General features: G+C 39.2%; 1 protein-coding gene across 2 annotated transcripts in view; it reads right to left on the reverse strand.

Moving 5' to 3' along the window:
* ADAMTS9 (ADAM metallopeptidase with thrombospondin type 1 motif 9) overlaps positions 1–22272 on the reverse strand; it is a 164425-nt gene that overhangs the window by 55388 nt on the left and 86765 nt on the right. For both annotated transcript variants that reach the window (XM_058562485.1, XM_058562478.1), the window contains exons 27-28: positions 17507–17668; positions 14837–15013 (exon numbers count right to left, since the gene is read on the reverse strand). In XM_058562485.1, the coding sequence (XP_058418468.1) occupies positions 14837–15013; positions 17507–17668 (339 nt within the window). The remainder of the gene's footprint in view (positions 1–14836; positions 15014–17506; positions 17669–22272) is intronic.

The raw sequence follows: 22272 nt of genomic DNA on the forward strand, positions 1-22272 counted from the left end.
AAACGAGGGTGAAGAAGCATCTCAAACTTAACATGTCCAAAACGGAAGTCCTGATTTTCCTTCAAAAATCTCTTCTTCCTATTGTTTGCCTCATTTCAATCAATGGAAACTCCATCCTTCTGCTTATCCAATGCACAAAATTTGGAGTCATTCCAACTCCTTTCTTTCTATCATATCCCATATCCAAACTCTCAGTTAATCGTTTGGCACTACCTTAAAAATACATTAGAATCTCACTACTTCTCACTAGTTTCACTGTGAACACTCTCATCTGAGCCACTGTCTTGTCTCATCTGAGTTACTGCAATGGCTTCCTAATGGTCTCCCTGCTTCCATCTTTGTTCCTCTTGAGCCTCCCTAAATTCAGAAGCCAGAGTCATTCTTTTAAAACAAATTCATGTTCCTACTCAACTCCCTCACCCCCCCAATGGCTTCCTACCTCACTTAATGGAAGCAAAAATCCCTCTAGTAGTCTAACCTTCCTTTTCTCTCCCCATCCCATGATCAACCTCCACATTCCTGTCTATTAATTTCATCTCTAATTTCATGTCCTACCACCCACCCCCCTTCTACTCCAGCCACACTAGCCTCCTTGCTATTGCCAAGATGTGCCTGGCATGCTCCTGTCTCCAGGTCTTAACCTGAAATACTCTTCTCCTGGATATCCATATGGCTATATGAGATCCCATATCTCTGTTCAAATGTCACCTTCTTAATAGAGACTTGCCTCACCTCCTTAAATTTACAGTTCCCACCTCCTCTTCCATGATATGTTCTATGCCACTTTTCTAATTTATTTTTATCTATGGCATTGATCACTTTCTTTCACGATATATATTTTACCCTTTTTGTTTTGTTTGTTAATTATAGGTTATCTCCTCTCTCTACTAGAATGAAATCTTGATGAGTTCAAAGACTGTCTGTTTTGTTTACTGCTATAGCCTCAGTGGTCAGAGCAGTGCTTGGTTTATAGAAAATACTCGAATACTTATGGAATACACGAATGCAGGAATGAGTGAATGAGTATGTAATAGAACCTAGAGCCACTTATCTCACAAGAATTTTTAAGGATTAAGCAAACATTCTGCACAATGCTCAGTTCATTGTAAGGACCAAATAAATAACGACTGCTCTCTCCTATCTCCTGTGTCTATTCAGTCCAAAACTGGCTAAGTACTCTTGTGGTTTAATATTTAATTCATAGTTACAGAATTAAATACTGCACAGGGGTCATCTAACAGGAAGGTTACCTGAGAATGTAATATAAGATAATAGACAGCAAGTGGCAGAAGCTAAGAACTAAGACTATTACACCGTCCTGCAAAGGCAAGGCCAACATTGAAAGTTTGGCTCAAGGCCGTTGAGACTATCATATACCCTGGTGTCACACAACATTATTTCTCTACCCCAAAGACATCACCTTAGAATGACACTTTGCCAGATGGAAAAATATAGATACAGAGACTGAAAATAGAGTACAAAGAGATGTAATGGACAAGAAGGGGCTCTATCTAGGCTCTATCTGCATTCTGGCTGGAAACATCAAAAGCGAAAAATTGAAGACTCACACTTCTGTTCCAAAATAATGTGTCTAAGTTTGATCCTGATTTTCTTTAAGTTCCCTTTCCTTTAGAAAAAGGCTCTCAAACTATAGGATATCCAGGACTACAAAACCAACATCAAGTCTGAGATTTTGTAACTGGAGAGCGAATTTGATAGAATTAAATCATTGCCACCCTCCTGTACACTCTCTACAAGCTAGCCACCACAAGCCTCTTGATTAAATGAGGTAGTTAGTATCCACATATTAGGATCAGGCCATGTCCACAAAGAATTTTTTTAGTTCAGCAGACCTTTCCTTACAGATGTACTAGTTCACCTCGTTCTAGTGTGCCGTAAGTGTCCAGGGGGAAGCCAGCCCTTTTCAGAGCTCCGGTCTGAGAATGCTGGGTGACCAAGGTCAATTTCTGAGTTCCTTTGAAAATCATTCAAAACCAAGTGAAGTGTTAACCAAGTGAAGTGTCTATTCAAAAATTCAGATCCTAAGGACTCAGCTTTGACGGCTTTTAAAAAGCAGAAGAGAGCTAAACTGCTTTCCACTAGGACAAGAACTTGTTTCTCTTGTGTCACAAGTCAAAATCAGTATTTCTAGAAGTTTTGAAAGCTCTACCAGAGAGCAAGTGGGAAGGCATGGAGTTTGGGAATGAGTCGGGCCTGGATCCAACAATTACTGATTGTATCATGTTGGGAAACTTGCTTAGTCTCCCTGGAGCTCAGTTTTCCTACCTGCATAATGGACATAACAGGGTCAGTTTTGCAAGGATTATATGAGGATTAGCAATAATGCACACAAAGCACCAGGCCCACATCTTGGCTCATAGCAGATTCTCAGTAAATGGGCGCCTTTGTTATTATTTCTCCACTCCAGTCAAATCCATCTGGCCAGCTGCAGATGGGCACTTTTATGTGCCACATCAAGACAAGCAAGACAATTGGCCACCAATTGGTGACTGCGATGTGGAGAAACTCATTCATTCAGAGAAGCGAGTGTTTCAGTGGTGACTGTGTCTTCTTATTTGTTTAGGGGAGATTTGCATGCACTCAATTTATAGCCTAGAATCACTGGTGAGATTATAATTAGGTAAAAGGCAAAACTCAATTTCTAATTTGAAAGGGCTTTTTACATAGTTAGTCCTTTGGTAATTTAAGGTTCCAAATAATTCTGGAAGGTGGTACCCACTTGCCTTATGGAGAACCAAGATCTCTTCTACCCTGGGCACCAGTGTGTATGTCTTCTTTTTATAAAAATTTCTGTGGTCTTCCATCAAATAAAGTTTAAACATTGTGGGAAAAATCCAATATTTCATTAGAGCTTAGGTCCTACCATAAAACTTCTGAAGTTGATGACAGGGTCTTGGGTTCATTTTGCTTGCCTTTCCTCTATCGATAGATTTCTTCTCCAATCTCAAAGCCTTGGAGTCACTACGAGTGTTTATGGACATCATTAGTGACTTTTTTGAAGGAGAAGAATTGAGACCGATTTTCCTTCTAGGACCAGGAGATTCATCATCTCAAATGTTCTCTGTGCCACTGATCTCAGAGCTGCGTCTGCCATTCTGAGAGTACATATGTGTGTTTGTGTGGTGTGGGGGTTGGGGTTGGTAAATATATAGTATTCGCCATCTGCTAAAGCAGGAAAGATCTGCAAAGTAGAAAAAGGGAGGTATAGGGAGGTAGAACTTCAGACACTTTCTTCTGCAGAAGTTCATGTACTGCAAAGCCAAGTTAATGCCACACATCTAAAAAAGTTGATCACCTACATATGGCTTTCTCTGATGAGCTTAAAAAAACAAAACTTGTGGGGAAATAACTGACTGTGAAAACCTGATTTCTACAACATAATGATTTATATTCTCTGAGAGGAGGAAGGGAACAATTTTATAACCTCAAAGACTTCTCTGACTTAAAAAAAATAAGAATTTGGTATCAAACAGACTTGGGAAATGCTGCAGACTATACCCACCTAATGCCCATGAGAATATGGAAAGGAAAGTTCTGCTGGAATAAATTCATTGAACTACGGGGGAGAGATGATATTGCTCCTAGGGGCCATTTGCCAATGTCTGAAGACATTTTTGGTTATCACAACCAAGAAGGTATGCTACTAGCATCTAGTGGGTAGAGGCTAAGGTTGCTGCTAAACATCCTACAATGCACAGGACAGTCCCCACAACAAAGAATTGTCTTGTCCCAAATGTCAATAGTGCTGAGGTTGGGAAACCCTGCTTCATACCTACTTACAACCCATGGAATATTTTCTGTACTGCTGTCATGGTCTCTAATCAGAAACATGGTCTCCCACTTCCTAGATAAAACACTCACTAGAATTAATCCTACTTTTTAAAAAGTACTCAAAAGAAAAACCTAAATATTCTACTCTGGAACCAATTCCTAGATATAGCTGGACCATTACATATGTGCAAATGATATCATGGATGAGGGAAGTGCTGTTTGAAACATAAAATTAAAAGGAACATATACATATGAAGTATCAGTGCTATCAGAAAAATCCAGATGTATGAACATGTTGTAGTAACCCTTGTTTTCTTAGAAATGCCCATCCTCATTTATGCCTTTCTTTCCAAAGCTGATCACTCCTGCCAAAGTTGCCATACAGAATGTCTATTGATCACGTGGGGCACATTTGTATACACCTCTACACATTTACAACACCCCCCTCCAAAAAAAAAAAAAGGAATGTGTGACACTGCTTGTTGGTTTGCAAATTCACAGTCTAGTGAGACAACTTTGAGACCTCACATTTTTAGCTCATCCTTGAAAATCGTTGACTGACCTTGATGGCCTCCTGGAATCTCACGTAACACTTTATGGAAAATTCAACCCTCCAGAGAGAAGTGCTTTTGGATAGCTAACCAGTGTCATTCCATGGGGCTTGCAACTGTGACTTCAACTTTGACTTTTGAGTACGAGTCCTCCCTCTCCTCACCAGATGTCTCCTCAAAGTTTCTCAACCTTGGCACTATTTCAACATTTTGGGTGAGATAATTCTCTCTTGTTGGGGGCTATGCTGTGATTGTAGGATGCTTAGCAACATCCCTGGTTTCTACTCACTAGATGCCAGTAGCACCCCCAACCCATTTGTGACAACCAACAATGTCTCTAGACATTGCGCAAAGTCCACTAGGGAGCTAAAAATAACCCCCAATCGAGAACCACTGAATTATCCCAAGGTTTTTAGAAAGGCTTTTAACAAGCTCTCAGAACTGAATTGATTTTAATTGACTTGATGGGGGCCGGGCACTCGGAGCTTCTTTGTGGATGGGAGTGGTCAAGGGCCTGCTGAACGTCAGTCCAACGAGGTCAAGAACCTAGGCTGAAATGGTCAGGAAGTCCTGGTCTATAGAGAACACGACATGTGCAACATGGAATCAGTTCTCAGGGACAGCAATGAAGATCCCAATTACAATGAACAAACATGCTCTTGTTGACAGCCCTTCCTCTCTGACACCGTGTCCATGACCCACCACGGCTAAGAGGTTCTCGGATATTTCACATTTGATTAAGAGCCAAGCAATGACGAGGAAATAATGATTTCACTAAGAATGGGCAAATTGCAATACAGGAATAGGTGAGTTGGTTGGGCGAGGGCTTTTTATTAAGCACAAGGGAAACAGCACATATTTTTGAAAAAACTCTTTAGTTTTCAAAGGAATCTAGGCTTTGACTGGAGAGCAGTGGATAAAAAGGGGAGGCTGCATACGGCCAAGTATTTACTGACAAGACTCTCAATGAAAGCCTGGATTTCCCTGGGAAAAGGGGAGCAAAAAAAACCCAGTATTCCCACAGGCCTTTCATTTTAGCTGCATGGGTGGGAGGGGGGAGAGGGAGGAAGGCAGAAGCAGATGAGGAGAAGAGAAAATCATGGGAAAAAAGCCAAGGAAAAATTAGGAAAGATTCTGTTTATGCTGAGCTCTGGCTAGAGCACCCAATTGTATTATGATGTTATAGTGTAAATCTGAGATTAAAAACATCTTCTTAAAATGTGTCAGAATTTTTAAAGTCCTGAAATAAATCCAGATCTGCTCTTTGCTTCTTTGTGAAATAAAATACACACTCTGAACGTATTTATGGTTCTTTAATAAATTTTAAAAAATAACTTATTTTGAAAAATTTCATACTTAAGGAAAAATTGCAAGAACATAACAAAGAACCCCCTCATCCCCCTTATCCAGATTCCCCAAGTGCCAACATTTCACCACATCTGCTCCTTCTTCTCTCCCTCCATATATATATATATACACATATATGCTATTATTATTTTATCTTTTCCAGAACAATTTGAGACATATTATCCCATCATCTCCAAACTCTAGTTTTCCCAAGTCAAGGATGCTCTCCTATGTAAATACCATACAACTCTCCAAGGTCAGGAAACCACTCTTGATACACCACTGCCATCCAATCCTATGTGTTTCTTTTTAATGATTCTCTCCTACAAGTTAGCTCTTTATTTCCATATTTCTAGGCCAATGGGATAAGGAGTTCAGCTCCTGAGTTGCTGGGCTTGCTCATTCATTTATGCATTTCAATACTGTTTATGATATGCCTACTTTGAGTAAGGCATAAGCACGAAGCTTGAACAGTGGGCGGGTTAAATAGATGATTCGGTTAGCAGATGTTTCACTTGAAACATGGCCTCTACACCTACATTTCTTCCTTTGTCCTAGCTAAGAAAAAAGAAGCAAACCCTTTCTATTATATTTTCCCTCTTCATCTTACACAGCTCCCAAACCATAACCATGTCTTATCATTCGCTTGCCACGTGGACAGAGGAATACACCAGTAGTTGGGAGAATGAGTGGTATAGAAAGGAAGAGAATGCAAGAACAGAACTCAAGGTGGTGGACTGTCCTACCAATAGGAGTGAATAAGACCTAGTATTGCCAAAAGAAGACTTCAACTCTTGTAGCTGAGTTTTAGCTCAAGAAATAGTTTGGAAGGTATCTCAAAGCATTTAATGTGTTTTATTTCAACCAGAGAGTTATCTGTGTGAGATCACTTTTTAATAAATTTTAATTTCCTCATTCACTTGTAGTGCAGCAGTATATTACATCCTACAACAAACCTTATCACTACCACCATCTGCAAATCCTCTAACTGGCTTTAACAAAATCTTATCTATTGTCCTGATTATCTACATATCTACTGAACAAAGAAAACACTTTGATTTATTACCTCATTATCCCATTTCTCTTTGTATATTACAATGTCAGAAATATCACCCAATGTGTGCTTAATAAATACTGGATGCTTTTTTCTCACAATCTTCTAAAAGGCTCAAATCTTCTCTTTACTTGGTTTAATTTTAAGAGAAACAATTTTCTCATATTCATCTCTTTAGAGCTCTGAGCAAAATTTGTAAATGGCTCAATAATTCCAGAATGTTTCAAGTAGTTACAATCTGGGAGAACAGAAAAATCTTAAATTGTAGACATCCTCTTTGTGCAGAGGTTGCATTTCACCACTTTACCAACTAAACAGTAAAAAGAGGGGATTATATCTTGGTTAAAATCAGGGGCTTGAATGTCAGAAAGCCCTGGGTTCAAATCCTGATTCAGCCACTTCCGAGCAGTGTGACCTAGAAGCAACTGGTTAACTTCTCTGATGCTGCTAACTTCATCAAGTAGAAGGCATTAAATTAGATAATGTGGATGAATTTCCTTGCATAACTCCTAGCAAAAAGTAAATGCTCCAAAATGTGATTGTTATAATAAAAAATAAAAATCCTCCCTATAAGTATGGAGGGAAGTACATTGTACAAAATTAAATAAGGGGAATACAGCTCTTTTGTGGATAACTGAAGCTATCAATTCATCCACTTTCTGAGACATTTCAGAGGAAAGTGGCTTAGGGAGAATTATTTGAATTATTTTCCATTTTAGTGCACGACAACCTGAGAGTAAGCATAATAAATAAATAGGAGCTTCTAAAAGACAGACGACCTAAATGGTTTATAGTTTAATTCAGGATGTCGCCCTAAAGGAAAAAAAGAAAATTTTTATTTGGCCTCTGGAAAAGAGAATTGATGACATCATCAGTCAATTTGCAGGCAATGTTGTTGCATAAATTTTAATTTCTGGGGGGTGTCAGTATAGGGTATCAATGTGAATGAACCCATAAGCACTTTCTTAACACTGCGGAGGCTAAGTTTGGGGAAGTTAAATGATGAAAGTTACAGTGATGGAGGAGATATTGCCTCAACTCTGATTCTTCTGATGTGTCTTTGGAACAGAGCCCCACAAAGCTAATCTTTTCAACCTTCACCTACAGGGCTCAGTGAACGCGAAAAGCTGCCTTCCTGACACTTTTCCTTCAAAGAGGGAATGATCTCTTGGAATTCAAGCTTCTACAAGGTGGCTACCTGGTGTTTTCCATTTTTGCCTTCTCCTAAAAAGCATCAATCAAGCCTTGCCCTTTCAGCCCACTGCACACATAAACATTCTTTCTCCTTAACTGAACTTACTGCCACGATGAACTTGAACTCTGAGATGCACAGGAGGAGAGTTTGTTTTAACAGCTGCTTTTGCACTGAGGCCCTGGAGTTACTGCTCTCAAGACAGCTGGTTCTGATAGCCTCTCTTTTCACTGTCCCATTTTTTCTAATGCCCAGCTGTCAGGGAACACCCACTGAAGTGTTCCAAAACAAAGGCACAAAACAGAAGAAAGACAAGAGAATGGTACTTTGATACAAGGGCAACGTACATTGGGAACTCTTACATGCTAACATATGACTTTTCTCCCCAGTTTAATTTTTTAAGTTTATTGATTTCTTGGCTAGTTGAGTATTAATTGCTAGAGTATGCAGCTCTGGCTAAGAACAACAGCTTTGTAGGTTCAGCCTATATTATCTTCCATACTACTTCCCGCACACTCTTTTCCTGGCTGCCAATGTTCTATTTTACAGATTTCTGGAAAGGTAAGTTGTGGTCATTAAAACCATCCCTGAAAATGATCCCACTTTAGAGGAAACAACAACAAGAAGCAAAGGTGGTGGTGTGGCAATCCACACATTCCAGATCTTTTTATTGATACCCATTAAATAACAAAGGGGAAAATGTACCTTGGCCACAACTTCCCACACTTGTGCGGAGGCTGAGGACCCGAGAGGGAGAGGCAGAAAGCCGGGCCCTCCACATATCCTGGCTCTTCCAGACCACTGAACTCAGGCCGGGGTCTAATGTAAAGGTGAAGAGAAGCATATTCTCTGATAGGAGGTTTTTAAAGGTTCCATGGCATCAGCCAGGGAGAATTTATCACTGAAAAATGATTGGGCAATTGCACATTTAAAAGGAAAGATAGGATCGATAACTTATATTTATTGAACAAAGACAATTAGCAACCATGAAGATATACATATATATATATATACCTAACAGCAATTTGTATTTTTGTTTTTGTGGTTGTAGTGAGGCTTCTAGAGAAAAAAAAGCGTCAGTTCTTTAATTATGTGTATAGTTTGTTTTATTCGTTTAATACCAAATTTTCTCTTTCTCCACTAGAGTGAATAGCTTTGACCTGTTCATTGCTGTGTCCTTAGCACCTAGAATAGTGCCTGGTCCACAGTAGGCACATAAAAAGTATTTGCTGAAAAATTAATGACTTTTTTTTTTTTAAAGAAATGACCCAAAGTTTTTTACTTCCTCCCCATAAAATAAATCTTCCTCAACTGCCTTCACTAATCAGGATTCGCTCCCAGCCAATTAGACCTGGACTCAACCTCTGCCTCCCACTCCACATTCCAAAGTTTCCGTTCCTTTCCATTCCAGAAGGGCAACTGGCTGACGTGAGCCAGCCAGAGGACCTACACTCCTCCTCAGGGTCTAATGACCCTCCCACCCCTGCTCCCACCACCTCTGGAGTTTTTCTTTTTTTTCCCCCCAAAGCCCCAGTAGATAATTGCATGTCATAGTTGCACATCCTTCTACCTGCTGTATGTGGGACGCGGCCTCAGCATGGCCAGAGAAGCGATGCGTCCGTGCGCACCCGGGATCCGAACCCGGGTCGCCAGTAGTGGAGCGCGCGCACTTAACCACCAAGCCACGGGGCCGGCCAGGAGTTTTTTAAATTGTAAAAATAGAAATCCATCAAGCTATCACAAAATATCAGCTGTTAGAAGGCAGGAACAGAGTCTCTGATAGGCCTACAAACATAGTAAATACAGGAAAAAAAAAAAAAAAAACCCGCTATGTTTTCTCTCTAATGAAATAGATGCAGGCCAGTGTTTTGCTTGTTTTGAACACATTTGAGATGAGTGATTTATACAGTCTTAATCTACACTGAATTCAGGTAAACTTTGTCATTCCGTATGTCATAATGTTTTGATTCAAAAAGCTATCTGATTTTTTATACTCCATATTGACAAAAGCCAAATAATGTGTTTCTTATTGATTTTTAAAAAGGCACTCGCAGAATGTTTAAGATTTGTCTTCATTAGTAAAAAAATCTTATATTTATTAAAAAATTCATAGGGATTTAATGGGATAGTCCGTATTGTCAAATCTTTATATTATCTTCCTAATCTGGCTAATATGATATCTATAAAATGAAAGAGAAAGATGTTTTGCCATTCCCTAAATATAACTAGCTGTTTGAAGTGTTCATAATTGCTGGCTATGGGAATTTACCAATAACAGTAATAAATTTGGATTTTCTGTTGTTGGAGACAAGTGGACAATGTCAATATTAGCTAAATAAGGTTGAGGTTAGATGGAATTTGAGTTTTAGGCATGTCCTTTATTGAATATAAACACGAATTTAAAAAATTCATTCTGATCATGGGCTGCTTCTTTCTACCAAAATAAGCAGGATTAATATAGTCAGTATACTGACATTGAAGTCTTATCACTAGATTATCACATAGTCAGATGGATTCATAAAAAAACCTCCTTCACGGGGTAACATGGGGACTAAATGTGATGTGTATTTGCTTAGTGTGGCTTGGTACACAGTAAACACTCAGTAAGAGTTAGCAACCAGCATCTGCTTTGGAGACGTTATCTTATGCAGCCCCTTGTAAAAAAATCTCAAACTCATATATTGTCTCCCTTATTTTGGTCCTTTCATCCTCAATTACCATAATAAACTATAGTGCAAAATGGAGGCTCAGTAGGGAATGTGGAACCAATAGGTACCTGGGGTCATCTTTATGATTAATAACTTTTTGAAAAGTGCAGGCTCTCTTAAAACTTCCAAGTTTATTGTGACAGTGTTTTCTTTAATAAGAAATGCTTTCTGAAATGTGTTGCAGGTGAACAAATAACAAAATTGACCAATATTGTAAGTCTTTTACAGTTATCTGAACAGAAAGCATGAGGTGTGATCCAATTTATGCACATTAGGTTAGCTTTCTCCTGTACCTAGCTCCTGTGTTCAGAACCATTTCTTCTAATCACTTGTTTTGTCTTCTGGCTATGTTTTATCATGACTACAAAGTCAATAAATGGAGCATTCATATTTCATAGTTGAGACTCAATCAATCAGCACAACAGGATTAGAAAAGAAGAAAAAAACAACAAAATGTTAAGCCTCATATTTTTGTTTATATAACTAAGCATCATTTCCAATTCAGAAATATTTTTAAAAGTATCCCTTTAAAATACACATTTTAAACTATCTAATTACACAAAGCTTGCCACTTGGCTGCTCATATTTGGGAGAGGGATGGTACAGGTTGGAGGGGATTTACAAAATTAAAATATCTTTTAGAACCGAAAGAAACATATACATGCCATTTCTAATTCACATCACCTATTTGCCTTTACAGTCTGCTGATAAACACTAATTTTAAACATTGTATATAAAATTAAATAACATGGAAAAAAATAAATATGCTTTATTATATAAACACATAGAAATCTGTACTGCTCAAAATATTCAGATAATACTAGGCTTGGCTGCTTAAAATCGTATTCAGAAAATATGGTAATAATATTTACAATCTTCATTTTTGCTAGAGATAGATGCAGTGAGGTGATAAAATACTGATGTCAGACATTTTCTCTTCCTACCTAGAGAAGCTGCAAACTTTAACATGAAAATGAGGTAGACACAAATTCATAAGTTGGCCAGGCAAAAACAAAAGCACATTTCCTTCGTGAGCTCATAAATTCTCATTATTCAGGTCGACAAGCATTATTTCAAAGCAAGGCTCAGAGAACACTTTTAGCTTTGTCATGAAAAACCCAAACAAGCAATTTCTCCTAAGGAGAACTACAGGCTCCCAAGAGGATCAACAAGCAGAGACACATGGCAATGCAAAAAGGAAGGCTATAGGATCATCTTGGGTAGATGACATCACCTAGAAACCTTCTTTACTTTAACTATCTCGATGACTCAGCTTACTCTGGAACGCTGTGGATTTTTAACCTACTTTCTGCTGTCGTTTGACAGTATAGAGCTCTCCTTCAAATTTATCCCTTGAGCCACGGGATGCACGCATTCACTACTCAGTCTGCTCCTGGGACTGGCTGCAAGAGCCGACTGAAAGGCATATCAGCATAAGAACCTTATTTCAAAAACAAAACATTGCCAAGTAAGAGCGCAAGGACACATTAAAAAGAGGACAGAAAAGGCTGACTTTTTGGAGGATGTTTTTCGCAATCATAATTCTAAATCTGCAATGACTTGAGCCAGAACTAAGGGTCTAAAATGGGTACTTGAACCCTCTGTTCACAGAAGCTTCATTGTAGAGACTCTGGAAGCCACGCTAACAGCGATTTGGAGTTTCTCTCCTAAATATTGCTACTTAGCAACAATTGTTGAACTTAGGCTATCTCCATTTTGACCTTGGAAAAAGCCTACTCACACAGCAGCAGATGCTTCCCCCCAAGATCTCCAGCGAGGGAGTACTGGGGAGAGAAAGCAAGCAGCTCAAAGACTAATTGCTAGCCTTGGTCTCTAATAAATCTGGTTTGCTTTCTCTCGAAAGCAACGTGTTAGCACCTCAAATATACCTTTTGTTGTTAATTTCACTGTCAGATACAATGATGAAGCACCATAGAAGTGGCTTTATGGCTATTAACACAATTCATTGAGGTATGCTTAAATTTAGAATTACTAAGAAATTGTACCAAAGCATCCACAAAAATCAACCTAAAAGTAAAACCAAAATCCCCACAGTAAGAATCTGAAAGACTGCCCTCGCACACGTATATTTAAGTAATATATTACAAACGTATCTATTTAAATAAAATGCTTTTAATTTTTTTAAAATCACAATTGAAAGCCTTGCAGAAGTGACCGTGCTCCTAGACTGCAGAGGCATTTAAATATATATTAGAATAATGGTCACTTTATAAAGGCAGCATTAAAATCATATAGGCAGCAAAAATATTTTTTAAATCCATGCATTTGCTTCTGTGCATAACAGAGCATTAGAATCTTTCTTTCTCTTTTTCTCCATGCGTGTTTCAGAAAACTGTGTGCAGGCCTAAAAAGAACAACTACAATGAAAAAAACTTAGAGTCTTCAATTAAATTAATTAGCAGATCATATTTTAAATTTTAAGCATTTAAGCTCTTAAAATATCTGTGGGGGAAGGTGGTGATCCTGTGTAAAAAAATCTGAATTGTATATAGAAAGTGTTCAAGCGAGGGAATGCTGTGGAAAGTAATATAGGTATTGCATATAGTATTGTATATACAGTATATATAGTAGTATAGTATAGTATACTACTATAGTATACTATTATAGTATAGTAGTATAATATTATATATATAGTATATAATACTATATACAATATAAGTTATATTATTATATTATATATATACACACACACACACCTTCTGAGGTTTTGGTCAAAATTAAAGAAACACAACTTCTTAGAGAGCTAGTAGACTTTCTAAAACATAACTCTGGTGTGGTGTTGCTGTTGGCTGAGTGAACAGGGTGAAAGCATAATGGGCTCAAGAGGGAAAATTTCATGAAAAATAATATGTTAATAGGTGACTTATGGAAGTTGGGGACGTCAGAGGATGTTCCTGATATTCTAAGTTTATTTCTGATCTTTCTCAAAATGTTCATTTGGGAGGGTGCCAGTATTGCAGACAAAATGCTCCGGGTGAACTAAACATCTGACTCAGACTGACATTTCTTAAGTTCTTGCATAAAATCCTTACAGCCCAGCTAAATAGTACCAGTTGAGATAATACTCTAAATTCTTCTAGATTTCTACTTAATACAAAGTACAGTGATTATATAGCTAGTGTTCTACCTGCGGACACAATCTTAGACACTGAAACCCTTGACTCTTAGAAGCGTCAACAGGTATTAGCCATGTCACTTCAGTTAATCTGCTCTTTAGCTGGTTTCAGGAATGGTTAAGACTTTTCCTCAGAACCGTATGGAATAAAAAAGTCTTCTCGATATGACTTAATATACTATTAAATTCAGCTTCAGTGCAATTAATGTATTTACAGGAACGTTTACTCTATTTACATGAAACAGCCCTAATGGTTCCACAGCTTATGGCACAACTTAGCCAAAGTACTGTTTTGACATAGCCAATCTGTCTGTTTGCCAACAGCTGCCCCAGAAGTTTGCATAGTATTTACAGTAGCAAACCTGTCTCACGACGTCAGCTAAGCAGACAGCAAAAGAAGCCCAGGACCAAAGCAAAAAATCGTCTCAAATGGGCTCCGTGTCTTGATGGAACACAGAGAACATTTCAGACACCTCGAAAGGCACCAGATCAATGAGTCCACTGTTGGTCTTTTGCATTTTCCAAATGATTTCAGCCAATTTTGTGTGCACAGCCTTTGTGGTGATTGTGTTGAGAGCTGTACCCGAGTCACACAGAGGCAAATTGTAGTCACTGAAGAAAAAACTGCTTTGGCCTCAATAAGCAGGTATCATCCCAAAAAAGTCAAAACTACCATAGCTTGGAAAAGGAAAGAATGTCTGCTATTGAGTTGTCTGCTTAAATCACTTTTGAGCTTAATAACTACATGAAGTTATTTAGCCTAAAAAAAACACCAATACATATAGTCTGATTCTTCTAGGAAAGGAAGCTACTGCTTGGCATTGGCACCAGGCCAGTATGAGGTACACGTATTCTGTAAAGTCACTCTGGTAACATCATAAAAAATTAATTCTGTTGTATGTCAATATGAAGAAAATAACTGTATATAGCACAGTTTCAGGGACGCCGTTGTGAGCACGACAATTATCTGTTGCAGAGGAGTACCCCAGAATACCTTGGAATTGGGTATGTTAGTTAGATAGTTTGGTTAACAAATATGAATAGTTAGGGCCGTACCGAACTCCAAGGGCCAGTACTCCACGCAGCGTCTTGAGGACAAGCATGTGTGTTACACTGCTCACGATCTGGAGGCTTATCAAGAATTTCACAGCTCAAATCTGGAAACCGTTCACCGTTGGACCGCTGACAGACCACCAGCCTCGTTCGCAAGCCTCCACCACACAGCTTAGTACACTGGAAAAGGGGAAAGAAAGGCTGTAGTTACTTTAGCTGAACAGCCAGTGGCAAATTGTCTTTTCCCATAAGAAAAATGTCTTAGCCAAAAACTCTATTATGGCACTGGGCAAGGTAAGTCTCCAGAAGGAACGAAGCTGAATTATCCAAAGGCATCTATACAACAGACTGGAGGCTCTACCTTAATGCTAGGTAGCGTTTATTGAGTGCTTCCTCTTCATCCGTACTAAGTGCTCTACTATACATTAGCTCAGCAAGAGGAGAGTACAATTATTTGCCCCATTTTATATGGGGCAATTGAGCTTAAAAGAGATTAATTAACTTGATCAAGGTCAATTCAACAGCAAGTGTCCAGGATAAGATTACAGCCATTTCTTTGAGAGATACAAAACTAAAAATCAAACAAAAAACCAAAAATCCAAAAAACACCCAGTACCACATAAAGGAAATAATGACTTCGCTGTTTTTTTTTTTTTTTTTCTGGCAACTTCTAAGAAGTTGTCACCAATCTTTGGTTATTCTGTGACTACAATCTCCATAGACCTTTAGGACGTTAAAATATTTTATGCTATCTCCGAATCCTAGGATAACTATGACCTTCCCCTAGGATGAATAAACAGTGTGGTGGGAATGTTGGACAAGGTTCTGACTCCTGGCTAGACCCAAACTTCTGAGGCAGGAACAAGTTGTATTTCTTGGACAGAACTGCCGTGCTCACATCCAGGAACACTGACATTCAGTCTCCCTGCTGCGTCAAGGCCAGATCTCCCACAGAATTTGGAATGGTCTGGTCCGTGCTGACAGCAAGCATCCCAGTGAATGCGTGTACTCTCTTGGCTTCAATTCAATTACAGAAGCTTAATCACAAGCCCCACAGGACAGAACTTTGAGAGCAGTTTTGGGAAACCCACAATACACGAGCCTCAAAGCCTGAATCCCTCTTCCTGCCTTTCAGCAAAGCCCGCCAGAATGATGTACTATCAACGAAAATCAACAAAAATCTCCATTATGACTGCCTATGACTACTAGGTTACGTGTATGAAACTGTGAAATGTGGACACATGATTTCTGTTAGCCAGGAGTGTGGGCTAACGTGCCCATCCATCTCATTTGTCTTTTTCCCCCTCTTGGCACTGGGATCTCCAAGATGTTAATCCTCATGTTTTATTTTATAAATTTTACAGTCAAAACAGAACAACTCAACAAGCTTTAAATATGTGCTCTCCCTGTAGATTCAAGAGTAGAGAGATATAATCCTGGTTAATTAAACACAAAACAATAAACATCTAAGCCCTATACATAATTGTGGCTCAAAACTCCACTTAATAATGTTATTAATACTAATGATAATAATGATATACTTAATACTAATAATTACTAATAATAATACTAATAATTAATACTAATGATAATAATGATAATAATATTTATTTATTTTTTGGTGAGGAAGATTGGCCCTGAGCTAACATACATTGCCAATCTTCCTATTTTTGCTTGAAGAAGATTGTCACTGAGCTAATATCTGTGCCAATCTTCCTCCATTTTGTATGTGGGACGCTGCCACAGCATGGCTTGACGAGCAGTGTCCCAGGATCCGAACCTGAGAACCCTGGGCCGCTGAAGTGGAGTGTGCGAACTTAATGACTACGCTACCTAGCCAGTCCCCAATATAGTTTTTTTTAATCATAGCAGTTAACTTTGATTGAAGGCTACGTGCTAGGCATTTGACATGCACTATCTCATATAATAGTCATGAATACTATGAAGTTGGTGCCATTACAATCCCCATTTATAGAAGAGGATATACAGACGTTTGGCAAAGTTACATTATATGTCAAGGCCACAAAGCTTATAAGAGTCAGGGCTGGGAATGGTACTCAGTTTTTTCTAGTCCAAATACTCTATTGCCCTTCATTAGTCATAGCAGGCAACTCTTAAATAAGGTAACAGCTGGAGAATTTCATTATTTGAGAATATACAGCTAATTATTCACTTCCATGTTTAAAATGCATCACCTTTGATAGGACTAATAGCACCTATTCATTATGGTTTCATCAGGGACTTGAAATATTGGGAGACATTATGCCATGAACAAGAGTGCATTACAAACACCCCAAAACTATGAAGAAGATCGCAAAATTTCCATTGACTAACTTAACACGTATTTTAAATCACTTTAAAAGTGTCCATTGTTTTTTAAGTGTCCGTTTTTCAATCAGGAGAGGTGAACAGACAACTTAAATGAGCATTTATCCACATTCTTTCCTAATTTTCCTCTCCCATGTACTTAAGCTGTCTCTAAATGCTAATAAATGTACTTTTAATATAGTCCAGAATTAAGTCAGGTCTCCTACTTAATCTCAAATCAAGAAGCTTTAACTAGAGCTAGTTCTTCTTCCTTAAAAAAAAAACTACAAACAATGCACAGTTTGGTCAGCAAAATTACTCTGTGTTTTTTTCCAGAGGACGTACAAACGGACAGTTCACTCTCACCTCTCCCCAGTTGCCATAAGCCCACTGAGGACAAGGGCCAGATTCGCAGGCTCTTTGCTCATCGGGTTTTATTCTCTCCACACAGTCGTTTGCAGTGTATCCGTTCTCATCCTGACACACAACCACACGCCGCTGGGACCCACCGGCACAGGTACTGGAACACTGAACACACCAGGTATCAGTCAACAGGTTAATCCCCACCTCCATCTCCATCTTAGGGACACACAAACCAGCTGGTTGAACGGTCAGAGACAAACGTGACAGAAACCATTCTCGAGTCTTCCACAATAAACAGAAAGCAATTGAGAGAACTTTCCTTCCGTGGGGTTGTTGAATGTACACGTCTGGACATAGCTGGAAGGCAGAAACACGGCTTCTCCTTTCCATGCTTTAAGCCCTCAGTAGGTGTTCAATAAATGCCTAATGAGTGAAAATGGCTTGTGATTTCCAAAGTGGTCCTATTTACTGTCCTCCTTTAGCCCCTGCATCTCTGAGAGGTCCCCAGGTGCTCACTGACACCCCAGTCTATTGAGAAATTCTTTTCTTTTCAAAACTCCCAAGTGTTTATTTGACTTCCTTTTCAACACAGAGGTCAGATTACACGCTTAACGAATTGCCAGTTGTTGAAATTAAGCTTCCATATTAACTCACTCAATTACCCGAGGAAAACCATCATGGAATGTCACTTAGACATTATTTCCTCGCAGGTAATGTTCCCTTCTCTCCCTTCACAATAGCTTCTACTTCAGTGGCTAATGGCAACAAGATTTGTTTTCTTTCTTTATTTTTATTCCCCAGTGAATGTAACTGAATTCCATAATTCTCCTCCATCTGAGGAGAAACCTCTCTTCAGATGCTCTTTCAGTCAAGCGATCCCTCTCATGGCTGCCATAGATTTATATTTGCATTTCAGCTGATTTCCCACATAAGCTTCTCATAGCTCTCTTATTTATCCACATGTTGAGTGTTTTCTTCTTTCCATAAATTCCTTATCTTTTGAAACCCAATGTGTTTGCTAGTATCCTTCACTCTGACCCTTAACTTGTAAAATCAGTTTGCCTGTAAAATACCCATCCAGTCCTCAGAGCAATGCAATTCCCACCAATGATCAAGTCTCAAACTGCATTTGCAACAATGTTTTGAGTTTCGGGTTCTGATGGCTGATTGGTGCTTTCTATCAAACCCCAGCTCAAACCAATGTTATTCCAAAATGCAAATCCTGCTTCTTGCTGCTCAGCTTCTTCCATACAAAGAGGTGAATATATTTTTTTCCTTATTGCATTGGACCCCAGTTCAATTTCCCTGCCTATGCTGGTCAAATTATGAGTGATTTTAAAATATATTGGGTTTAATTTTAAAATGTAGAGCAGAAAAATAGATTTATGAATTCCGTCTGAGAAAATATTTAGGTAATTTTTGATTTACAAAAATTCTACCTCTATTCTCTGAGGGTTCTGGTATACTTACTCTGAACTTGAAAATATTTGTTTTCTACTTTTAAACAGCTTAGTACATAATAAAAAAACACAGAGAACTATTTTTTTTTTTTTTTCTGAGGAAGATCAGCCCTGAGCTAACATCCATGCCAATCCTCCTCTTTTTGCTGAGGAAGACCGGCTCTGAGCTAACATCTATTGCCAATCCTCCTCCTTTTTCTCCCCAAAGCCCCAGTAGATAGTTGTATGTCATAGCTGCACATCCTTCTAGTTGCTGTATGTGGGACGCGGCCTCAGCATGGCTGGAGAAGCGGTGCGTCAGTGCACGTCCGGGATCTGAACCCGGGCTGCCAGTAGCGGAGCGCGTGCACTTAACCGCTAAGCCATGGGGCTGGCCCTGAGAACTGTTATTTTAATTGGCTTTCTTTGGGGACCAGAATTTAAAATGTTGAGAAGGACCTTCCATATTGTAAATAGATTTGGAATATATAATTTCACTCTTGAGCTTTTCCCTTGATAATACAATCTTGTATTATTCCTTTATTATGTCATCTGTGAGCATTATTGCCCCAATAAAATGATAAGCTCCTTGAGGGAGGGCTCAGTGTCATAACTTGTGCTTCTATTAGCTCCCTTACCACTGGTCACAGGACTTATTGCCTGGCCCAATTCAAGTTTCTGGAAGCAACAGCTTTATAAACCACATGCTACCCTCCCTTCAATATGGCTGACTGGAGCAAGGATGAACACCTGATCCAAGGCCAACTAATCCATTGGCTGCCCAGTGACCAATCAGATGCTTCCTACTAAGAATCTGACCAAAGAGATGGAGATAGCGTTAGCTGGGGCCAAGCAATTGAACTGCATGGTCTTGAACTTGCCCTGCACAGTTCTGAACCCATGGTTGTCTTGGGTCTTTATATTTCCATAGACAAGTGAAGTGTTGTATGTAATCTTTCTCCAGGTCCAATTTTGCCATTTTTTGATTAACAGGGATTCTTAGTACAATTCCTATGTTGCAGAAGTTCACTCTGAACTTCTTTTGTTAACAATTTTCCTGTCCTCTTTAGATGACATATTTTCCTAGGTAAACATTTCTTTGAACAAACCCTGCACTTATCATCCACAGTGGACAAAACAAGAGAGGATGGCCTTTAGAGAAGCAAGAAGTGATGGACGTCTGTTTTTCTTACCTGCCTAGCATACTTCCCCTTATGTCTGGCAGTCCAATTCTCCTTTAAGGAACCATTCCTCCCCCAGTGGATGCCACCTTGGTGGGACTGTCTATTAAGATACTCTGCCGTCCCCAGTTAAGGAGCGGACATGAGGAACAAACTGGGCCAATCAGACTTTCCTGGGAATTTGAATCCTGAATGGAGTAATTCAAGGGTGGTTGAAAGCTGAAAAGGATTCATTAAGATAGAAACTCCTTAAAGAAATTATTCTTTAGTTACTGCTCCATCTAGATCAAGGGTTGTCAAACCACAGCCAGGGGACCAAATCTGGTCTGCCACCTGTTTTTATAAGCAAAGTTTTATTAGAACACAGCCACATCCACTCATTTATGTATTGTCTATGCCTACTTTTGTGCTACAACAGCAAAGCTGGTTAGTTGTGACAGAGACCGTATGGTCCACAAAGCTGAAAATATTTATTATCTGGCCCTTTGCAGAAAAGACTTGTCAACTCCTGAGCTAGATCCCTGAAGATGCTCTGGTCTCCGTCTCTACTGGGGCTAAAGGAACAGTTTTGTTGGTTTGTTTTGCTTGCACTTGAAAGAGTCAGTTTCCTTTCTTTTGCTTGCAACCAGGGACCTCTAATTGCTAACACACAGAAAACCTCACACAGGGTTCAATTTTACGCAGAGTTCTACTATAAAATGACGTTATTACTCCAGGTTCCTCTGCGAACTTTAGATTCCCATTCTCGAGTGTTTATGAGTCTTTGCTGCCTTTCCTGCCATGGGAGGCAGGAAGACCACGTATAGTTGGTGTACCACACCATGCAACGATGCACGTACATCCCGCACACTCCTGGGAGTAGGTCAGGCACGTCCAGCCAGGACTGAAAAATCACATTGTCCAGCTCCAGCCTCACTTAACTTAGAAAAAAAATCTCCAAACAAAAAACAGGCACAATGGGGAAAAGAATGGTGTTGCCCATTGCTGCAAAAAGGTTACCTAATCCTCCCTAATTGGGAACTCTGCCCAAGGGCAGAATCATTCAATCCTAAAAGAATGCATCATCACCAAAGGTAGTCCTAAATTAGAATAGCTTTAAAATGTTTTTTTTAAAAAAAGTTCTAGTGCTATCATTAGAATACACATGTGAGTTTTGAATTTTTCCAACCAGAAAAATCGTGGCACACTCAGTTGATCACTTTTTAATGAATCAAGAGTTGACATCTCTTGATCCCCTTTAATTTCTCAGAACCAAAACCTCTTCTAACCCAGGGGAAGGAAGCCTTCTAGTGGGAAGCAAGCGAGGAGAACAAGATGCGGAAGGTCCCGGGCAGCTTGGCAGCTGTTCTGCATACAACCAACACTTGCAGTGGGTGAAAATGCTTAGCAGCTAATCAGTATTCACAGGAAAGTAAATCGAACTGACTGAAACGTAACCACGGTGGGAAACAGCTTCTTTCTAATGTTTTTTAGTTCAGAAATCACTAAACACAATCAGCAGCACTAGAAGGAAACTAATAGTAAACAATTAAAAAGAAGACCCCAGAGTGACTGGTAAACACCTAACTCCCCACACCTGCCCTGGGTCCCCTGGGTGCTGCCTTACCCCTCCCTGCAGTTCCATTAGACGTGTCCAGAATTCCACAACATAATTAGGTTTTGGAAAATTATTTAGTAAAATATCGAAAACATTCAAAAGCATATTTTTCCTTTCCATATTAAATATCTTTTCAAAGTCTTCCTAATTTGAAGGACAATGATAATGATAATAAGGATAATTGTTGACATTTAATAAGTTCTCACTCTGTGGCAGGCCGAGTGCAAAGCACTTTATTTGCATCATTGCATTTAATTCTTACAACAACCCAGGAAAGCCAGAATTATTGTTAACTTTGTTTTACAGATGAGGAAACTGAGGCTCAAAGAGGAGAGGGGACCTGCCAAAGACCCCCAGATTTGGAAGTGCTGGTCCCTGGATCAAACAGAGGCATCTTCCCACAGAGCCTGTGCTGACAACCGTTAGGTTATGGTACTTCTCCCTCAAGCACAGACTACCTAGACTAGTGTTCCCCTCCTCAATCCAGGACAATTATCTACTACTACAAATGACACAGCAACAGTGCCACTTTGACACTGCACTCATCTGGAA

The sequence above is a fragment of the Diceros bicornis genome, chromosome 2 (genome assembly GCF_020826845.1).
Source record: "Diceros bicornis minor isolate mBicDic1 chromosome 2, mDicBic1.mat.cur, whole genome shotgun sequence".
Classification (NCBI taxonomy): Eukaryota; Metazoa; Chordata; class Mammalia; order Perissodactyla; family Rhinocerotidae; genus Diceros; species Diceros bicornis.